The following is a 22475-nucleotide window of genomic DNA, read 5'->3' as shown; positions in this document are numbered from 1 at the left end:
GTTTTCAGTCAGTTCCAGTATTTGGCCAGTAGATGGTGCACAAGTACTACCATACTAATAATACATTAATGAAATAAGACATATTATTGATTTAATAGGTGTATTTAATAGTAGAATAATTGACAAATTGACAAACAAATCTTCATGTCCACACGTCCTACAAACGGTACTTTGGCCAGCATAACAAATGGTTTTCAAGGGACACTGGCGGTGGTCAGTGCCACATCTGAGAGGCCGATTACGTTAGCGGTGGCCACTTCTAATCTGCATGTGCCGGTACTACTCGCTCACAGTGGTTTATAATACGCTGATAGCATGAATAACATGAACGTACATCGAGAAATATAATAAATATTTAATATATAATTCTTTCGTAAACTGTTACCAGTGTAGAACACTATAACTAACTTCGACATGATATCGTCAAACAACATAAAAACTCTTAATTTAGAGCTAGTTAGCCGGCTATCGGCTAGAATCGTTCACCAAACATAAAGCAGATGCCAAAATCGAGTGGCACTATGTGCCACGATTTTGGAGAAGGGTAATGCTTCTGTTTAAAGAGCTTCTCCGTGCAGTTTCCGCCTTCTTTTGGCAGATCTGTTAAGATGATTGGCTGCAGTAAAAAATGATTGACAGCTAACTCTAGCTGATAATTGGCTTAATAAAAATTGATTGACAACGAAAATCTAGTATTTGATTGGCTGCAGTCGAAAATGATTGACACATGCTCCGCCCTTTACTCACGTCCACCGGGGCTCCGGCCTGCAGCATTATATATATGTGGGGATTTTGTGGCACATGCCACTTCTAATCGGCATGTGCCGATTGCGGATGACGTATTTTGTGGCACATGTCGCTAGGTGTCACTTCCTGTTGCCACATGCCAAACAAGGACTGAACCCTTACTGCGTTTCCGTCTTTCGCTTTCTGATTCCTAAACGAAAATCCGTTGGCCGCGAAGTACACGGACCGGTAAGATTTTTGTGTCATTGTATGGTAAGCCATCACTCTTTGGTTTGTTTGGGATTCCCATTTGACAGATTTTGTTAACTAAATGAAAAGGGTTAAAGAGTGGTGTTTACATGTGGAGCACTAAACAGACCTCTCCTGCTATGTTCACAACTTCTGACAAATTCAGCCAAAGGTATATTCATTTGTCTAGGCTCCTGAGTCAGTGTGTCAGTGCTTTTAAGCTAATCTCAGCATGTGATTTAGATGTATGATCTGAATCATTTTGCCAATATCTTCCACACTGTATGGCCTAGAAACAAAATTATTCTTCTGTTCTTGGCTCAAGCCAAGATGTACTGCTTACATCAACACACAAACACACATACACACAAAGCTAATCACAGCATGTGATTTACTTCTATCTGAATCATTTTGCCAGTTTTTTGGGCTTTTTTGCCTTTTCGTGTGTGAACCCGCAATCGTCGCTTGCGGCTGTATTTATTTTTATTTTGGGCAGCATACAGTCTAATGGTATACTACGTGGTAACACCGGTTACACCAGATTCTGTGACCGTCGAGTTTTGTGACCACAGGGGGCGCTATTTCACAGTTTCTGTTCACAGGCGAGCGCTTTACGAACGCTACGTAAACTACGCTGATGCGCTTTCTTTTCTCGTTTTGTTGGTGTCCGCGAGCCAAAAGACGACAGATATTTTTGTATTTACATTTTATCGTCTCTTAATTACATAAATGTACTTAAACAAGAATGTTTTGATCATTTTACACGAAAATAGCAAGCTTCATCGTAAGCAAGCGCTGAAAGATTCTGTAATTACGAATGGTAATTCTGCCCCTTTGGATAAAATGTTTAAATATAGAGTAATAAAAAGTTAGAGTTAATTTTATTTATTGTGGAGTCACGGTGCAACCAACAATAAAAATCATGAACGGGATGGAGAGGTGAGCCTTTTAACTGGGGTCACATATTCTGATGGCGGCCGTCAGAATATGTGACCCCAGTTAAAAGGCTCACCTCTCCATCCCATTCATGATTTTTATTGTTGGCTGCAATGGTGAGAGGATGGTAAGACTTATGGAAATATGTGTTTGTTTTATTATCAATAGTATCTGGACATTCAGTGGGGTCACATATTCTGATGGCGGCCGTCAGAAAATGTGCCCCCAGTTAAAAGGCTCACCTCTCCATCCCATTCATGAAATTTAAAGTTGGCTGCAATGGTGAGAGGATGGTAAGACTCCTGGAAATATGTGGTTGTTTTATTATCAACAGTATCTGGACATTCAGTGGGGTCACACATTCTGTGGCAGCTGTGTTAAATTATGACTCTTGTGAATAACTATGGTTTAAAGACCTGGCACAGTTTCATCATCTACCATGGAAACCCCACCGTGACTCCACAATAAATAAAATTAACTCTAACTTTTTATTACTCTATATTTAAACATTTTATCCAAAGGGGCAGAATTACCATTCGTAATTACAGAATCTTTCAGCGCTTGCTTACGATGAAGCTTGCTATTTTCATGTAAAATGATCAAAACATTCTTGTTTAAGAACATTTATGTAATTAAGAGACGATAAAAAGTGAATACAAAAATATCTGTCGTCTTTTGGCTCGCTGACACCAACAAAACGAGAAAAGAAAGCGCATCAGCGTAGTTTACGTAGCGCTCGTGCCTGTGAACAGAAACTGTGAAATAGCGCCCCCTGTGGTCACAAAACTCGACGGTCACAGAATCTGGTGTAACATCGGGAAATAATTCTATCTTTCTAATAGAACAATGTCTTCTTTTGTCTGCCTTCTAGTACAAAACTTCTACTGTTTTGACACACAATATTTTTCGTGCCTTTGGGGGGATTTTGTGCAACTGTTGACTGGGTTGTTGGGCTGGAAGTGATCAACACTGCCCACAGCGCGCTATCAGACCTGGACGAACTCCACACGTCTGTGGAACTGAGAAGCTCAACTGCTACGGGTCAAGGTTAACTCATTGAAATAACACGGCGATATGTCTACAACCGTTGACGAACTTACAGGTTTGTAAGCGAATCTTTTCGTCACTCGTGTATCTACATTTGAGCCGTTTCGCTTATTTTTAACATTAGAGAACATTCCTTCATAGATTGTTCTCCACCTGTGGCGACCTCTCCCAAAATGACCCGGCAGCAGATATTAACCCTGATTGCGATTGCGTCCATAAATTTCAGTTCGATGATCTGTTATTCAATATTAGGTCCCTTTTTCCCACAAGAGGTAAGGACCTACGTTGTGTCTTAAAAATTGTATTCTTAAACTCTACCCGTGTTTATTACAAACATTTGACACTCGTCTGAATTTGCGTTTAGGCGGAAAAAAAGGGAGCCGGCCAAGCTGTAATTGGTTTGATATTTGGGTGCTATGCGTTGTGCACTTTGATTGGATCGTTAATACTGGGTAAATATGTAAGTTGCTCTATTTAGAATTACAACAGTATTGTTGAACATGTTCTTCCATTGTAAGATCTTTTGAAATTCATATTCCTTTGCAAATCCAGATTGTCCAAATTGGGGCCAAGTTCATGATAACTGCAGGCTTGTTTATTTCAGGCGGATGTACCGTGGCCTTTGGGTGAGTGTTTTGTTAGTTCCTGTGCTTGTACACTTTCACTGAGAGAATAGCTTCATATTTTTAGTGTTTTATTTGCAAATTTCAGGTATAGACTCGAATAAATATACTTAATATGTCTCATTGGGTTTTGTCAAATGTTTTTAACACATTTGCAGCTTCCTAGACAGAGTGCCTGAAGGAACGATGTTTGTGGCCCTCTGTTTTGTCGTGAGGTGTGTAAACGCGGTAGGCTTTGCTGCCGCTATAACTTCGGCTTTTGCGGTGTCGGCAAAAGTTTTTCCCGACAATATAGCGACTATCTTGGTAAGTTTTTTCAGTGCAGCCATGGTATTTAGTAGATTAGTGTGCTGATTCGAACAATGTCTCCATTAAGGTCGACGTTGCTAGGCTGCTGCTTTGCACATGTGGGAAATCCTTGGATAAAGTTCTCGTGGAATCAAAATGTTTATAAATATGAATTTATAAATATGAATAATAGATCATTTCTTTTTTGACAGGGTTTTATGGAAATCTTTACAGGATTAGGACTTATTCTAGGACCCCCACTGGGTGGATGGATGTATCAGGCATTCGGATATGAAGTTCCATTCCTAGTTTTGGGATCTATTATACTGTTGACTGTTCCCTTAACCATGTGGATTTTGCCCAGTTTTGGTTGGTGAACTATTTAATGAAAATGTAATGTCATTGCATGCTATCACTTCTCCTGCTCAGAAAATTTCATAGTGGTCCTGACAAATCTCAGTATGATCACTCTTAAGAATGCATATTAAAGGTGTATTTTGCTTCCAAGATGCAGAAATAAATGTCTGTGCTTACGCCTATTCTCAGATGCAGTTCCCTCCCAGGATTCTTTCTTCAGGCTATGTTCCCAAGTCAAAATCATTCTAATTTGTTTTGTGGTATTCACGCTCAGCTCAGGAATTGGCTTCCTGGATGCCACACTGTCACTGTTCGCCATGGAAAAGGTAGTGACAGTGAAAATTCAAAATGTCACTGCAGTGATTCCTGTCAGAGCCTCATAAAAACACAAGTGCTGTGACTGATGCTGTCCAACTTTTCCCCGAGCAGTTTGGCCTGAGCGCTGTATCTGTGGGCTTGCTCATGATCGGAATGTCATTACCGTACAGCGCTGCATCACCCATCTTTGGCATAATCAGTGATAAGTATCCAGTAAGCAGTCCAGTGTTTGATGACAATTTTTGTGTGTGCTTACTTAAGGCATTGTGCAGCTGCCTGTTTTCTGTCTCGTCCTGCAGTTTATGAGGAAGTGGATGGTGGTGGTAGGTGGAATGACCACATCAGTTGGCTTCTTGCTACTTGGTCCTGTTCCCTTTTTGCATATTCAGAGGTAGGCTAAGCATAAAATGCTTCAATGGGTAAACTGTGGTGTGTTTTCAATAGGCGACTACTGGAACTACTGGGCATGTGGGCTTACACTGGTGATGTGCTTTTGTTTGTCTTTAGCCAGCTTTGGCTCACCGCCGTCATGATGGTGGTCATCGGCTTCTCTTTGTGCATGACCTGCATCCCGACCTTCACTGAGATGCTTATATGTGCGCAGTAAGAACCAGAGTGCCAGGCATTCACATGCAGTTTTTCACGTATACACCTCATTAACATTTTAATTCCATTGGTTTAAGTTTAGTTTAGCCCCAAACTAAAGGCAAAATAGAAAGGACAAAATGTGTCCAAATGAAATAAAATGTTCTTTTGATATTGTAGTGAAAATGACTTTGAGGAGGGCTTGAGCACCCTGGGTTTGGTATCGGGACTTTTCACCGCTGTGTGGTCCGCTGGGTATGTACTGAATAAGTTTGGCTTTAAAGCTTTTTCAGGGAGTCCCTGCTCGTTTTATGTGTGAGCGGTGGGTTTCCATGTTCTCCTTGTTTCCATGCTGTGTAAGGATGTTCTTTGGGCCCACCACTGGGGGATACATCACACAGAAACTGAACTTTGAATGGAGTGCAGGTGTTCAAGGAATGCTCACCTTTCTTGCTGTAAGCCCAACTTCTCAAAAAAATCTTCACAGCAAATAATACATTGCTTTAGACAGTAAATATCTTTCCCCTCACTTCCTGCAGGCATTTCTACAAATAATATATATTTCCAATGAAAAGATACAGAAAAGAAGGTAATTTGAATGATTTGTAACTTAGTCTAGATATTCATGTAATAAGTAGCACTCTAACCTCTGATACACACACATTCATTCATCGTCAGTTTGCTCTAATATGGTTTCTATTTTGATTTAAGGTTACAGAAGACAGATACAATTGAATCAGGAGAAAATTCTCCTCTTCTCGGTTCTGCTCAACACAGTTAGCTTCTGACCATCTGCAAAATTATAATGTTCCTGTCTAAAAAGCCATTCGAAACTCTAATGAGACTGAAAAATTCAACGTAGTGGTACTGTTCAAAAGTACTACTAAATAAACACACTAAATCTTTCTATTTTACTTTGAGGTAGTTCCCAAATTGGGGGCAGACAGTTATGTAGTGCTGTTGTAAAACTGACTTCATAGTTTATTGAAATGTCAGCAGCGCAGATATAGATAAATCTATTTAATTTACATACAGTACGCTCAATGTTGATGTTTCTGCCTTAAATAAATGAAATTAATACAAAGGTGTAAATACTGATTTTACAAAGGTTTTTCAAATGTATGTAGGCCTATGTACGCATACTATTTATAGATTTTACATCGGCTTTTAATACAATGCAGATATGCATACTCTTACAGCGCCTTATGGATTTGGGTGTGAATGGGGGCCTTGTGCACTGGATTAAGGACTTTTTAATAGACCGTCCACAAAGAGTGTGTATAAAGGGAACTCTTTCTGATGAGATTATTTTAAGTACAGGAGCACCTCAAGGATGTGTTTTATCGCCTTTATTCTTTTCTGTGTATACTAATGAGATGAGATTGCAAGAGAATAATCTTAGGTTGATAAAATATGCAGATGATATGGCTCTAGTTGGACTTTTTTATAAGGATAATGATAATTCTGATTATTCTGCTCAGGTCTTAAAGTTAGAACAGTGGTGTAAATATAGCTCCTTGTTAATTAATGTTGGGAAAACAAAGGAGCTTATTTTACATCACACAAACTCTCTTCCACTACTTATACTGTGTAACCAATCTGTGGAAAGGGTGAAGTGTTTCAGGTATTTGGGAATACAATTGGATCATCAGCTGAGTTTCGCAGATCATGTTGACAGTGTATGTAAGAAAGCCAGTCAGAGATTATATCTAATTAGGGACCCGACACATCCTCTTCATACTGCGTTTGAGATGCTCCCTTCAGGCCGGCGCTATAGAGTGCCTTTGGTGGAAAAAAAGATCTATAAAGGAGCTTTTGTTCCTAACGCTATCAAATATATTAACAAATCACACTAATCTGTTTCAAGGTCTGTGTATGTTTTATGTATTTATGATTATTGTTATGTTGCTGGTGTTGTTGCTGTTACTGTTATTATTTTGGTTGTGGTGTGCTGTGTTGTTTGGTGGTGAAACCAAAGGAAAATTTTCTGCTTTGGCAGGACAATAAAGTTTTATTCTATTCTATTCAAATACTTTACAAATAATACTTTGCTGATATATTCCATGTACTTGTTTAAAGTTTTACAGTAGATTTGCACATTGCCAGTGTTCTTAACACTTTTCTTATATTAAAGTAATAATCTGTTTGAAAGTTCATGAATATTTGTTCTGGGAGAATACATTCCATCAAAATTATGACTGCTTGTCAATAAGTCAGTATGGTATGAATTGTATAGTCACTGTGACATAAAGATGACTTATTTGGTAATAACACAGCATTTCCTACACTTCAATCAAATGGTATGTAATTATAAACAACCACACTATCAATTCTGGAGATCTGTTCAAAGGCCAAGTATCCTGTCTAAATGGTTAGGAAGCTATCTACTATGGGAACAATTATGTTCTCTTGCTCAAGGTCAAAGAAACGGTGGACAATAGATCTATTGACACATCTACTGTAGACTGGAAGTCATTTTTGAAAGTTAATGCAAAGAAATGAATATCAGGTTGCAAAAGGGAATGTAATCCCAGCAGATTCCTGTTGGAGATGTGAAAAAAACGGCACAAAAACCAGGAAATAATGTGCTCCTCCAAAAAAATCTGATTTATATAACCTTGCATAGACACACCTGAATGCCATTTCTTCTTTATAAATCACGATATTCTTCAAAATTACAAATTATCTCATTGGCAGCTGCTGGAATCCATTTAAAAATGTGGTTAAAAGCATCATTGAGTTGAGTTACTATTGTCTTGTGACCTGTGCTGCTCAATAAAGACGTACTTTTGAACTCTAAAGAAGATTATATTAGCGCTGTGCTTTTGTTGTTTTTTTTCAAGCAACGAATGGTCTGGTTCCCTTGCTGTGATGCCTTAGATGCCTTTTTAAATTTATTTAATTGTTATTTTCCAGTGTTAAAATTCAAATTTGCATTAAAAAAGCAATGATTCAAATTCACCTAGAAATGCAACTGTTGCAAAGCACCAAACGTCACATCATAGATAGGCTTGTCACAATACTAAGAATTACAACTTCGATACGATACTTAAAAAAATATTGAAATTTGATACCATTTTCGATACCAAAGTCAGATACGGTGCTAATTTCCGTTTTAAAGCCTTTTTATTTTTTTTTATAAACAAACAAATGAATGTTGCTTTGTGTTTGAAAATGCTTGAAATTGTAACTTCATTTCACAACAAATATCTGTCTGACTGAACAGTTCTTTTGTGTTAACAAATACGAGCATCTTGTAATTCCAGGATGAAACTTGAGAGAACGTGAAGACGTTACGATTGGGCGTTTTGAAAATAAACAACCATTAAATAATGTGATAAAAAAAGCGAATAATTTCGAGTACATGTATAAATATTTAACTTATCCCAACAAACATGCGACGTCAGAAAGACGTTAAAATCAAGTCTGTATCACGTCGGTCAGTCCAGACCCATTTTTGCATGTCTGGTGGACGTTCAAAACTGGTTCAAAATCTGACAGTGTGACAAGTGTGACTACCCGATCCGTACACCCTGCCCGATCCGTACCGAGCATGCGCGAGAAAATGTGCACATGCGCGTTGCGATTGGCCCAGGCACGTATCGGGCAGATATTTGCGCATGCGTTAACACTTTACGACACTACCGTTACATTTTACGACACCTTTGTAAACAGTTAAAAATAATAGTAGTATAACAATTAAATAATAATAGAAATAATAATAAATTATATTTATTATAATTGTAACTGCGGATTAATACATACACATACATTATAATATAATATAGATTTATACATTGGTTACATTGGGGAGAACATTGGTTTGGGGTGCAGGAAGTGTTGTAATAAAATAATGAAGGATTTCAGATTTTATGGCGAGTTAAAGGAGTATAAAGGAGCTATTCAAACCGACTTGTGACAAAAATATGCGACGCGAAATTCGTCGTGTATCTGAAAACTTTATAGTTAAAGGTAAGTTAAATTCAAACCATGTTCCTAGGTTAACAGTCGGTCCTGTCCTGGAATATAAAGTTAATAACTATGGTGGAACGTTTTCTTTCTATGTTTAGATAACCGAATATTTTACATCGGACCAAACAAAAGGTAGGCCAAAAGTAACCGGCAATAACCCTGTCTCTAGTGCGTCGTACACCATGATGGTAACACCGGTGCCAGGGTTATGACACTCGATCAGAGCAGACCTCTTTTTCTCTTCAGTCAACATAACCAAACGCATATAATTTTTGTTTGGTCCGATGTAAAACATTCGGTTATCTAAACATAAAAAGAAAACGTTCCACCATTGTTATTTATAAATATATATATAAGAACTTTATATTCCACGACAGGACAGACTGTTAACTTAGGAACATGGTTTGAATTTAACTTACTTTCAACTATAAAGTTTTCAGATACACGACGAATTTCACGTCGCATATTTTTATCACAAGTCGATTTGAATAAACCGTGGGAGATATACTCCTTTAACTCGCCATAAAATCTGAAATCCTTCATTTTTTAATTACAATGCTTCTCGTACGATCGTACGATTCTCGGTACGGATCGGGCAGGGTGTACGGATCGGGTAGTCACAACTAGGACCTTAACCTTTTAACTTAACATGAACGTCTATGACGAGTTTTCTATCTGAACGTCTGACTAGGACCTTTATTGGATGTCAGGACGTGCAAAAACTGCAACTTAACGGCAGTAATAGACGTTTAAAAAAGACGTCGCTAAAACTTTCATTCTGGCTTTTCAGTGGACGTCTTTTGAACGTCTGACAAAGTGTCTTTGCTCGTGCTGGGAAATATTGAAATGGACCTTGAAAGTGACATACAAGTCTTTGAATTACACAAAGGTGTATGAACCCTGCAAACATGACTTTGTTCATCGCGCTGAAGCGCGGCGCACGCGAGGTCGTGCACCTCTCGAATTTTGTAACTTCGCGCGCGTCGCGCCTCAGCGCAATGAACAAAGTCATGTTTGCAGGGTTCAATTCAAGCGCTTGTACCAATATTTCCCAGCACGTTAAACTTAATTAAGTTAAATATTTATACATATACTCGAAATGATTCGAAATATTGCGCTTTTAATCACATTATTTAATGGTTGTTTATTTTCAAAACACCCAATCTTAACGTCTTCACGTTCTCTCATGTTTCATCCTGGAATTACAAGAGGCTCGTATTTGTTAATGTAATACATGAAGACTGTTCAGTCAGACAGATATTTGTTGTGAAACGAAGTAGTTACAATTTCAACATTTTCAAGTACTTTAGCCTAAATTGCAGCACTTTTCAAACCTGAAACACAAATCAGCATTAAAATTCGTCAGGTAAGTGTTCATTCCCCTGTTTTGAGGGGTGTTTCTTTTATACTACCACATATAGTTTCGGACAACACTGCAAAGCGCAAAGTATAAAGCCTCCACCGCTCGCGGAGGTTCGCTCGAGGTGCGCGCGGAGTCGAGCACTATGGTCACTCAACCAGGCTTTAGCGCCCTTCGTTAAAATGTTCCAAAAGCACCGCTTGCAAACTGGCTTGTTCATGTCCTTCGGTTTTCTATCTGTATCTGCTTCAAATCCAATAGCACTGTGTTTGCTTTAGCTGCCATTTTAGCATTACAAACTGTCCTGTGCATTACGGCAGCTTGGGTGGGTCAAACGAAAGCGCATTTTATGTAAAAAGAATCGATACTTAAGGGAAACGAGTATTGTACCGTTTCAGAATGTTCAGTATCGATACGTATCGATATATCGATTTTTTTGACAACACTACCGTATAGATATATATAGTTCCGTACTTTTCCTGTTCAGTTACTGGGTCAAAATGTTGCCGGCCAGTAGATGGCAATATTTGCTAATGAGTTATGGCAAACCTGTTATATTAGACCTTTAGTTAGGTGAGCCAGTTAGCCAATGTCAGTTTTTTCTGGGTATATTTAGTATAATTGGATAATCATACATCTGACTATAATCCTACAAACTCCCTGATTTTGTGCAAGTGAACCTAGAAGAACTGATTCTGTTCTGAAGGCCAAGCATAATCAAGCTTATAGATCATCATCACGGTCAACTGTTGCTTGTTTGGTTTTTAAGCAAAACATTTGGCCTTTTATTTATATTTATATAGAAATAAGTTAAACTTGACAAAACTAGATATCTGAATTTTATGATTCATGTCATGATGATTGATATAATGTTTAGTACAATGGTATTGCATGTGAGAAAAAAGTTCTGTACCAATCTATGGTTCTGTCTCACTGTAAATGTGTAATTTTGAAGGCGTGATATAAATTAACTCATTGCAAATTGATGATTGATTGCTTTTGGGACATTGAGGACGCTCCTCAACCTTTTAGCTGAAGCGTTCCTGATGTTCTAAAGAGCACCGAAGATGTAGACACCCCCATTTTAACAGAAACCTGGTGTCATGCAGACCCACACACCCACTGGCACTCTGGCTGCTATGAGATTACTGCACCCTTACTCAAATAAAGGGCTGTCCACCATGGTTGAGACTTGGGAGGAATTCTGATGTGGTACAGAGGAAGCTTGCCAACCACATACATCTCAGTGCCGTCACTGACATGGATGGTCAATGCATCAGTGCAGGGTGAAAAAAACTAGGGTTAAACAAACTAGGGTTCAGTGAAATCCATTATCAAATTAATGAATACTGTATCTCAAACACTCCAATCTACCCAAAGACACTCCACGTGGAGCCAGTAAGTTCAGTATCGTCCACAGCATGTACAGAAGGTTTTCACATAGCTCTGAAAAATTAAATAATGCTCTAAACTCAGCTGATCTTACTATTAAGATCACCAACTTTTTATACACCAATTTAAAACATGACAAAACCAGTTAAAACCTTGCTATTGACAAAAAAGCATATGCCACCAAACAGCTAATTTATTGATATTTAAAAACATTAAAATGAAAAATGGTTTGAGATCACCTGTAAACCAGCATGAAAATAATTCAGTTTTTTTAAAGATGATAATTACCTCAAATTATATTTTAAAAAATTATTAAATTCAAACAACGAAACAAAATACTGATGAAATTCAAACATTGGGAAACATTGAATAATTATCTCTTAAAACAAACTTCATATGATTTTACCATGAAAGTGTTAACAGACCATTCTGCTTGGTGTAAACAGTGTTGTGCGCTAGTTATGCATCTACAGAGCTAAATAACTACATTCCACCTTGCAGAGACTAGGAGGAGATTAAAGCCAATGAAAGAAAAAACAACAAACGCAACACGTTATTTTATCCTTTTCTGACAACATTGACGACGTTCCTGTTTAAACCTGTAGTGTATAAAAGCTCCATTTTACATGTGCTCTACTGCATACAGCCACACAACCCTGAGAACGCTAAGCAGGATTGGGCCTGGTATGATGGGAGACCACTTGGGAATACCAGGTGCTGTAAGCTTTTTCTCTTCTTAGCAATATGTTCTGCATTATTTTAAGCTGAAGTTCATTATGCAAAAAAACAAAGAAAGTTTTGCCCATTAACACACAAAGAGAAAGAAAAGAAATGAAAGTTTATTTGTCAGGATAGTTTACTGGTTGTTGTCCTAGTTTGTTTTCTGATTTGTCTGGATAATGTATGCACTAACTCACTAATGTCTGTCATGCCTCAAGCTATTGAACCCCTTGCAGTACCAGTTCAAGCACCTGGCCCCGCAGCTGAAGTAGCAAGACGTATTCAAGTAAAGTAGATATATAGGAAACTTTAGCCGGTGCTTTTTTCTATGAGAATGAGATGAGAAAATAATGAGAAATAGAACTGTTTGGAAGAACTTGTTTAATTGATTCAAGAAGTAGCTTATTGCTGTAAATCCTGAAGCTGATCTTATGATGGTGGTCATGTCAATTGACCAGTAGGATGTGGTGGTGTTTTTCTTTATAGCTGATTGTGTGACGGGCAGGGTGAGCGAAACAAAAAGGAAGCGATCATGCCAAGTCTCAGGGGAAAAAGTATGGTTTAATAGAAAAAGTGCACAAACCAAAACCCATGACTTAATCCAAATGAAGGATATAATAACCAGTGGTCAACTGGTACAAAGACAAGACATATATAGACAAACAAACAACCCTCAGGTGAGACGGATCGCGGGCTCCGCCCACCTGAGGGACGAACACAACACAACAACGACAACTGCCGCTGTACCCGTGATTTGATCCAAATGAAGGATATTATAACCAGCAGTCAACAGGTACAAAGACAAGACATATATAGACAAACAAACGACCCTCAGGTGAGACGGATCGCGGGCTCCGCCCACCTGAGGAACAAACACAACACAACAACGACAACTGCGCTGTAGATGGAGGCGACCGGTAGGGGACTTTCTTTTTTCTCAAACAGCGTCCATTTTCATCTATACATTTCAAAGAGAAGACAACAGATGTTATAAGTACTATTATTTTCTGTATATGAAAATTATAAGACTTAAGACTCTGTACGGTTGTTGATTATCTTGTTCTTTACCTGCCCTTCATGATGATATCTTTAACAGACCATCAATCTTTTGGGGACACAAATTTTTCCACCATCTTGACAAAGTCCATATTGGTGGCCAAAAACGTTATGCAATTACGGGCATGGAACCTGAGGAGACATGTTTTTAAATTACTCTCATGGCTGATTGATCAATTCTACGTGTTGATGGACACAGTGCTGACTCCAGGGCCATAGAGAGCAATGGAGCTGTCTACCTCACTTCCTGTGCAGGGTCCAGAGCCAATCGGCTGATGGCGGACAGGAAGCGCTCCGTGAGGTCCTTGCCCGTGAGCAGTTTAGAAGCCCCCTGCAGCTGAACGAGGCTTTCCATATGAAACGCTGTAGTCTTCCTCACAGTGGCGTTTCTGTGGCTGGAGGATTAAAGAGAAACACATAGTGAGAAATACATCTGGAGTTTGCAAGCACATGAACGCAAGCTTCATTCTTACAAGGCTGCTCTCACACGCCTTGTGCAGCAGGACGTGGGCTTCTGCTGCCTCGGGGTCCATGGCCCTCCGCAGGTAGGTGAACATGTGTGCCAGCGTGGTCATGGCAGCACATGAAACCTTGGAGTGCAGGTTCTTCACCTGAGACAGTGGACACAGAAGAGAAAGACAGAGAGACAGGCAACAGTAAGCCTCAAGTTCCAGGCCAGGCCTCCACACCAATCTTATGACAAGAAATTCCTCTCTAAAACATCCGAAATTGACTATTCCACAGGTCAGAACATCCAAATACATAAAATGGAGCATGTCCAGTTGGGGTAGCAAATGGTGAAGCTCATTCTCAAGCGCCTTGGCTTTGATTACAGCAGTAGCGAACCGTGACCATTAAAAGTGGGCCCGCTCCCTTCCCCCCCTTTCCTAATTAACTGCAATAAAGAAAAAAAAAAAACTGAGACGACAGTACAGCTTTAGAAACGCAATAAACAATAATATATGTTCTTAAGCAAAATAAGGTTCCAAACAAAATAAGGTTCACAGCTCCGTGTTCCTCGGGAGCGGAATATGTAAACAACGCACACAAGGGCATCAAAGGACTGAATCGAAACTAGCTAGCGGTGGTATGCTAATGTCAGCTAGCGTCGCCACTGCGGGCGGAAATTATCATACAGTTAAGCCCGCCCACTAAGAGGGAAGATATGATTGGTCAATTTTACTGTCATTTGAAACTGGTATTGTACTGAATTATCACTGCCAGACCCTCTATAAACGAACAGCGGGCATCACAGTCCTGATAGGGAGAGACACAGGCTCACAGGCTTCCACTTAACCCCTCAACTTCCAACACAGATTGAATAGACACGGTTGAATAATTTATTTGCTTATATTTCTGTAATTGTTTAGATGTCGATTGTCAAACTGTAAGTAGATAAAAAAATTGGATAAATTATATATATTTATATTTTAAGAATATTTTAAGCCCTCTGAGAGGGCGTAGAGGGCCCTGACGGTTCTCCACTGGATTACAGAATATTTAGTTCATAAGCAGGTTCCTCACCTCCTCAAGCACGGCTAGGCACACGTTGTGGAGATTGGCCAGAAGGATTTTGGCATGGTGTTGCACCAGCGAACGCACCAGTTTGAGGCCATTGATCTACTTCTCCCTGTTCCAAAACACAGTGTACATATCTGGTGTTATCACATCAGTAATGCTAAACAAGTTTCATCAATAAAAAATCAACACATAAGCTATGGGCTATGTATTCCCTGTTAGAGTGCCCATCACTAATTATTTATGTTTATATTGCCAAAGCATGATATTTCTATATTCTCAGGCATTATAGCTCTGGGGTGGGTTTCCCGAATCGTTCGTAGCGCTAAGTACTTCGTAACCTCGTATGAAACGTAAGAGGTTAAGAAGTACTTAGCTCTATGAACGTTTCGGGAAACCCACCCCTGTTCTGGCTGGGATAGCTTTGTGTAAACTTTGTTTGCTCAGTGTGAAGCAGACTGTCGGCTGGAGCTTGGTAAAAGCCTACCAGTCCTCATTCTCCAGGAGCTGAAATGCCTGGCTGAGGGCCAGCTCAGGTCTGGCCAGAGGCTGCTCCCAAACCAGGCACAGAGTCTCTGCCACAGCCCCTTTGCCCTGGCTAATTTCTGCAGCCCTAGCGGCTCAGCAGGCTTGAAGGATGTCGCCAACCCCTGACTGAACCGAGCCGCCTTCAGGCCGGCCTTGCCGCTGGCCGGTTTGCTGGGGGGTTCTGGCTGCTGCTCCTGACCGGATCCTGCTGCATTTGGAGCAGCTCGGTTGCCTATAGCCTCACAACATGCCACTGTTATTTAACTTTCATTAACTGTTTCATTAACTTTCTGTTTCTGAAGCTCTACTTGCAGGTTTCTTGTAAATATACAGTATTATAATTCATTACAGAAAACATGAGATACATGGGGAGCTGAGCATGGCCCCCGTGTTGAGCTTTACTACTCCAGCTGATGATTTCCAGGAAGAGAACTCACCTGGCACTTCACAGGCCTTCTCCACAGGCTTGGCCTGCTTGTACAGAGTCAGCAGTCTGGGGTGCCTGCTGGGCTTGGCCACCGCTGGTGGGGGCACAGGTGTCCGAATAGAAGAGATTGCCCGGAGCTCAACGGGCGTGCACGGGTCCTCCGGCCTGAAGGGAGACAGCTCCTCTCCGACAGCAGCCTGTGAGCCATGGATTCTGCGCACTCTCTGCGGCTTGTGCAGTGGTGCGCAGTGGCTCACAGAGGATACAGCAGAGTGGAAAGAGCCACTCTGACCGTTCCTCATGGGCTCCAGTCGGATGTTGTGGTTGATCCTGGTGGACTGGTGGAATGACTTGCCACATACTCGTTTAAGAATTAGCTCCTGTCTTTCTTCTTGACGTAAACTTATTTCCATCACCTTCTGAACACGGCCCACCTGCAACTGCCGCTGCTCTCGCTCCATCATCTCCAGCTGCTTGGAGGATGAGATTATGGGGTTTTGCAATGGGCTGTCCCGCATGTAATCCTGAAGTATGGGACAAAACACAGAAACCACATGTAAATCATCTTATTTACATTATTTTAAATACATCCCTGGTTACATTTAAATATTGCACACTCTATAAATTGTTATATGATTTCCTATCACATATTTCACACCTGGATTAATTACACCTAAATTATATATAGAAATTCATTTATTCACAATCCTTTTTTTACACATGGAAGATTTTAACTGTTTAGATACAAATGTGTAGGTCTAAAGACCAATACATTAGGCTACATAAATAATACAACATCCAAACACTCGAATTAGTGCTCTCATTTAACGTATCCATTCAGACTACATCGACACGCAAAACAGTAATCACACTGAGGTATGACACAATGTTGAATTACCAAATAATTTTCATCATTGAAAGCAGAGTTATAAATAACATAAACAGTTATTTGAAGTAGGGTACCTGTGTGGATGTGCCACTGTTGCTGCTACAATCCGACAGTGAAAACTTGTAATGCTGCTCAATCAAATGTCGAAAATCCATTTTGCACCCTTAAGATGATCTTTAATTCCTGTCGTTGTCCAACAAATGATTGTTTCTGGCTGTTGGAATGTCTCTTTAGATATGAATCCATGTTAAATGGCTTGAAAAACAAAGTGGCAAGAATTTTTACAAATATGCAAGGACCTGGATGTGTGGTTTTTTTTTTTTTTTTTACTAAAATAGCATTCAGCAAGTTGTGTCCACTTAACAAAATGTCAACAAGCTAGCTTGATATTCTGAAGCTACGCTTGTAAGCAGTTTGAGAAGTAGGCTATTTATTCAGTCAACATGTGGATGGATTGCTAGGTTAGCTAGTTCACATTATGCAGTTGAACATCGGTATACCTGTACAGGGCTTAATTTGAGCCGGATCCTGCCGGAACAGGATCCAGGAACTCTTTCATTTTGAAGGGTGCGTTCCGGGAACTGTCTGCCTCGATCCGGTCACTTTCAAGCCTACTAATTATAAGTTATGAAAAATCTGTCTGCGTTGAACCAATTAATTGAACAAATAATCTTATAAAAGACATTTTTTAAACACAAGATCCACATTCAGGCTTTCTAAATCACATAAGAGCTCTCCTTTTTAGCGATGCCTTTAGGCGTCTCCCCTATAAAGCTAGTTATAGGCTGTGTTCGAAATAGACTACTACATACTGGATACTGCATACTGGACTCAGTATATACTGGATACTGCATACTGGTCCTCGTAGTAGTATGCAGTACAGTTTCCAGTATGCGACAAAAGCAAAGCATACTACGGGGTCACGTGAATGTAGCGTTGCATGAGGGGATGCAGTACACCACGAAGATAGCTCTGTTCGCGTACTGGAATATTTTGCGGAAGTAGTAGGTCATCCAGGTATGTTTCGCGTACTGGAAAATTTCATTTTGGTCACATACTACATACGGCATACTGATTTGGGGCTCGATCAGTACGCCAGTAGTATGTAGTATGTTATTTCGAACACAGCCATACTTTCGCGAGTGACCGTAGCTCGCGACTCCGCCCACCTCGCACGAACCTCCTCGAATGGCGGAACGATGTGGTAGTATAAAGAAACCCCTCAAAAACAGGAGAAGGAACATTTATCTGACCAATTTTAATTTTGCTTTGTGTTTCAGATTTGAAAAGTGCTGGAATTTAGGCGAAAGTACTTGAAAATGCACTTAAAATGCACTTCTGCACTTAAAACACTTATAAAACACACGTAAATCATTTAAAAGTAATTTAGGGGAGAGTGGGGTGAGTTGTGCCAGTACATTGGGGGTAAATTGTCCCATTGATTACTGAAGTAAAACAATATATTTTGATCTCAAGAACTGTAATGCTATATAAAAGCTAGACAAATTCAATACAAAATTACTAATTTAAGGTTTATTTAAAGTTACTTTACAACATCAAAGGTCAATTTTCTACAAGCCTATTATGCCACATGAGCACACCAAAGGTCAATTTTCTTAAACAAGGCCTAGCACTGCAAAACAAAGTTCAGTTCAAAATTAAACAAAAACAGTAGCAAATATTAAAAGTTTAATTAGGTTTATTAGCATAATTAGCATATCTCTTAATTTGTCCCTTATTGAGCCATTGCAGTTTACATTTACATTTGCATAAGTTGAAGCTATACGCTTTAAATAAGTACCCAAGTTTGCTTCTCTGTGAACTATCTGCATTGTGATAACTGATAATAAGCAGTTCTTGGAGAAATAATTATTAATGTTCCCTATTAATTTTTCTTAATAAATGCACACTTAACCTAACCTCTAACCTGCTTTTTCCTCTCTGATCCAGCTGGCAGGGATATCAATGTCATTTCTTCATGCGTATTCAAAAGCCAGTTCACTGCATTTCATGGGACTTCGACAATGAAACATTGTTGCTAGTGCTTTTATATGTTCTGCAAACTCTTTCTCCATATGTTCATCAAATACTTGATTGGCAAGTCCAGTTCTTCTATATCATGGCCTTATTTATTTTCCATCTATCTTTTTCTTCTCCATGTATCATTTTAATGACATCCTGCATATGCTCATCTCCCTCGCCACCTGACGAATGGACTTTCCCTTCTCCACCTCTTTCACTGCTCTGTCCATGTCCTCTAGAGGAGTGGAAGCCCTGCATGTTTTCCTATTATAACTCCATGGCATGATGGTCTATTTCTATTTTGGGTCTAAAATTAAGAGTCACAAAGTTTTAGTGATTAAATATAAGAATACAATGTACAATTACAAAAAAAGTACGTTTAAAATATTCACAAGTGGGGGTGAGTTGTGCCACTGGCACAACTTAACCCAGGCCCTTTGGCACAAATCACCCCAACCCCACCATTTGAGGAAAAAAATGCATCATCCAGTAGTTTTGGGCCAGCATCATGCTAGCTGTAAAGACTCATAGTGTAGCTTACCAAAGCACTAAAACATGTGTGAAATGTTTTCATACTTCTCTATAACTGTTCAGACACAACAATCAAAAATCCTTGATCATAGAAGTTTTACTTGGATACATAACAGTTTTTGAACTGTTTGAACTGAAATGTGCTTACCTCTCATGCAATGAGGCTCTCTTCTTTGCAGGATGAGTAAAATGAATGACTTAAAAAAAATCTGTGGTCACATAACCGATTTCTTCTCTGGTTCCCTAGAAACAGGGGGTGGCACAACTTCCCCACTGGCACAAATCACCCCACTCTCCCCTATCTACATTTGAGCTGAGAACATTCCTTCATAGATTGTTCTCCACCTGTGGCGACCTCTCCCAAAATGACCCGGCAGCAGATATTAACCCTGATTGCGATTGCGTCCATAAATTTCAGTTCGATGATCTGTTATTCAATATTAGGTCCCTTTTTCCCACAAGAGGTAAGGACCTACGTTGTATCTTAAAAATTGTATTCTTAAACTCTACCCGTGTTTATTACAAACATTTGACACTCGTCTGAATTGCGTATAGGCGGAAAAAAAGGGAGCCGGCCAAGCTGTAATTGGTTTGATATTTGGGTGCTATGCGTTGTGCACTTTGATTGGATCGTTAATACTGGGTAAATATGTAAGTTGCTCTATTTAGAATTACAACAGTATTGTTGAACATGTTCTTCCATTGTAGGATCTTTTGAAATTCATATTCCTTTGCAAATCCAGATTGTCCAATTTGGGGCCAAGTTCATGATAACTGCAGGCTTGTTTATTTCAGGCGGATGTACCGTGGCCTTTGGGTGAGTGTTTTGTTAGTTCCTGTGCTTGTGGGTATATCTTCATATTTTTAGTGTTTTATTTGCAAATTTCAGGTATAGACTCGATTAAATATACTTAAGATGTCTCATTGGGTTTGGTCAAATGTTTTTTGAACACATTTACAGCTTCCTGAAGGAAGCTGTAAATGTGTTCAAAGTGCCTGAAGGAACGAGGTTTGTGGCCCTCTGTTTTGTCGTGAGGTGTGTAAACGCAGTAACATCGGCTTTTGCGGTGTCTGCAAAAGTTTTTCCCGACAATATAGCGACTATCTTGGTAAGTTGGGGTCGATTTTTTTCAGTGCAGCCATGGTATTTAGTAGATTAGTGTGTTGATTCGAACAATGTCTCCATTAAGGCCGACGTTGCTAGGCTGTTGCTTTGCACATGTAGGAAATCCTTGGATAAAGTTCTCGTGGAATCAAAACATGTTTAGCATTTTTACCTTTATTATAAATGCTTAAAGGTTTATAATATTAATCCTAATGCTAATTTTAAATTGATAATAGATCATTTCTTTTTTTGACAGGGTTTTATAGAAATCTTTACAGGATTAGGACTTATTCTAGGACCCCCACTGGGTGGATGGATGTATCAGGCATTCGGATATGAAATTCTATTCCTAGTTTTGGGATCTATTCTACTGTTGACTGTTCCCTTAACCATGTGGATTTTGCCCAGTTTTGGTTGGTGAACTATTTAATGAAAATGTGATGTCATTGCATGCTATCACTGCCCCTGCTCAGAAAATTTCATGTGCTGCTTCTGCAGACGTGCCACCTCAAGAAAGACCACATCCAGACCTGATCATGTGCTGCTTCTGCAGACATGCCACCTCAAGAAAGACCACATCCAGACCTGATCATGTGCTGCTTCTGCAGACGTGCCACCTCAAGAAAGACCACATCCAGACCTGATCATGTGCTGCTTCTGCAGACGTGCCACCTCAAGAAAGACCACATCCAGACCTGATCATGTGCTGCTTCTGCAGACGTGCCACCTCAAGAAAGACCACATCCAGACCTGATCATGTGCTGCTTCTGCAGACGTGCCACCTCAAGAAAGACCACATCCAGACCTGATCATGTGCTGCTTCTGCAGACGTGCCACCTCAAGAAAGACCACATCCAGACCTGATCATGTGCTGCTTCTGCAGACACAGATCCGTTTCTTGACACAGAAACATGGACAATCTGCCAAGATTCAGACTATGTTCATATCACAATCCGTAAAGCGATCTGGTCTGCACCTTGTGGGACGAAACCTCTGGTATGTATTGCAGGAGTTTCCAGTATTAATACAGTCCAAGCACATAGTGTCACAGTGCTGGCACTCAGGAAAGATCACAGTACCAAACTCCAGGATTTGAAACTGGCATTCAGGATCTCATAATAACCATCACACCACTGATATGTACACCACTCAAGTATGTCTCGTCTTGACCCTCCATCATCCAGGACACATGGGAGACAAGCATCCAGACTTTTCTCTGTCCTGGCTCCAAGGTGGTGGAATGAACTTCCCTTGTGTGTCCGAACATCGGAGTCACTTGCTGTCTTCAGACGCCGACTGAAGACCCACCTCTTTCAAGTGCACTTTGCATAATTATGCTTTGTCTATTGTACTTTATCGTCTCTTTCCTCAGGTATTGTGCATAATTGGGTTATAGGAATTGTTTACTGTCTTTTTCCTCAGGGGATGTGTATATTCAGGTATAATTGTTAGGTATCATTTGACTTTCGTCTAGTGGTTTTTCCAGCTTAGAGTACCTTGTGTTCAGGACTATCTATTCTACCTTGGAGATTCCAAGCAACTACATAGCACTTTTGTAAGTCGCTCTGGATAAGAGCGTCTGCTAAATGCCATAAATGTAAATATAAATGTAAATCAATTTTCAAATAGATTCTTAAGTAGTGTATCATAAATTACAGGCTAGCAATGGATTCGTCATATATAGCATTTATGTTAATCACATCACTTTAATATTTGGGTATTTATTTATACCTTTGCAGCAGAATATCATTTATACACAAATAAATATTACAACACAAATATTACAAAATTAAGATATCTAATAAACATTATAAATAACATTGCAA

The 22475-nt window shown here is 39.6% G+C and overlaps 1 protein-coding gene and 1 long non-coding RNA gene across 7 annotated transcripts; one reads left to right on the top strand and one right to left on the bottom strand.

Annotated features, from left to right (window-relative positions):
* The first annotated feature begins 748 nt into the window (after window positions 1-748).
* LOC143501288 (MFS-type transporter SLC18B1-like) lies at window positions 749-22375 on the top strand. 6 transcript variants are annotated; one of them, XM_076994929.1, is made up of 15 exons: window positions 749-975; window positions 2783-3013; window positions 3100-3230; window positions 3323-3410; window positions 3563-3584; window positions 3740-3887; window positions 4082-4238; window positions 4416-4552; window positions 4656-4757; window positions 4844-4935; window positions 5052-5147; window positions 5310-5384; window positions 5491-5584; window positions 5669-5718; window positions 5841-7159. In XM_076994929.1, the coding sequence occupies exons 2-15, from the start codon at window positions 2986-2988 to the stop codon at window positions 5908-5910; spliced, it is 1290 nt and encodes a 429-aa protein (XP_076851044.1). In that variant the 5' UTR covers window positions 749-975; window positions 2783-2985; the 3' UTR covers window positions 5911-7159. The 6 variants fall into 6 exon arrangements, 5 of the variants coding, with proteins under 5 accessions (XP_076851044.1, XP_076851045.1, XP_076851043.1 ...); XM_076994928.1 differs by having other exon boundaries at window positions 750-975; window positions 2872-3013; window positions 3323-3418; window positions 3511-3584; XM_076994925.1 differs by having other exon boundaries at window positions 750-975; window positions 3323-3418; window positions 3511-3584.
* LOC143501289 (uncharacterized) lies at window positions 13630-15218 on the bottom strand. Its single transcript, XR_013126871.1, has 3 exons — window positions 15154-15218; window positions 13869-14240; window positions 13630-13761 (listed from the first exon to the last, which is right to left on the bottom strand). It is a non-coding gene; the product is annotated as an uncharacterized LOC143501289 (long non-coding RNA).
* Window positions 22376-22475: the final 100 nt, after the last annotated feature.

The sequence above is a fragment of the Brachyhypopomus gauderio genome, unplaced genomic scaffold (genome assembly GCF_052324685.1).
Source record: "Brachyhypopomus gauderio isolate BG-103 unplaced genomic scaffold, BGAUD_0.2 sc168, whole genome shotgun sequence".
Classification (NCBI taxonomy): Eukaryota; Metazoa; Chordata; class Actinopteri; order Gymnotiformes; family Hypopomidae; genus Brachyhypopomus; species Brachyhypopomus gauderio.
This window is presented reverse-complemented; position numbering and strand designations above follow the sequence as displayed.

What these genes read in the sequence shown, in the direction of transcription:
- LOC143501288 (XM_076994928.1), top strand. Translation starts at nt 2,986, where the DNA reads ATGTCTACAACCGTTGACGAACTTACAG. An exon ending in GGATGTACCGTGGCCTTTGG is followed by an intron (nt 3,585 to 3,739) that starts GTGAGTGTTTTG and finishes ACACATTTGCAG; the next exon opens with CTTCCTAGACAGAGTGCCTG. An exon ending in CACTGTTCGCCATGGAAAAG is followed by an intron (nt 4,553 to 4,655) that starts GTAGTGACAGTG and finishes TTCCCCGAGCAG; the next exon opens with TTTGGCCTGAGCGCTGTATC.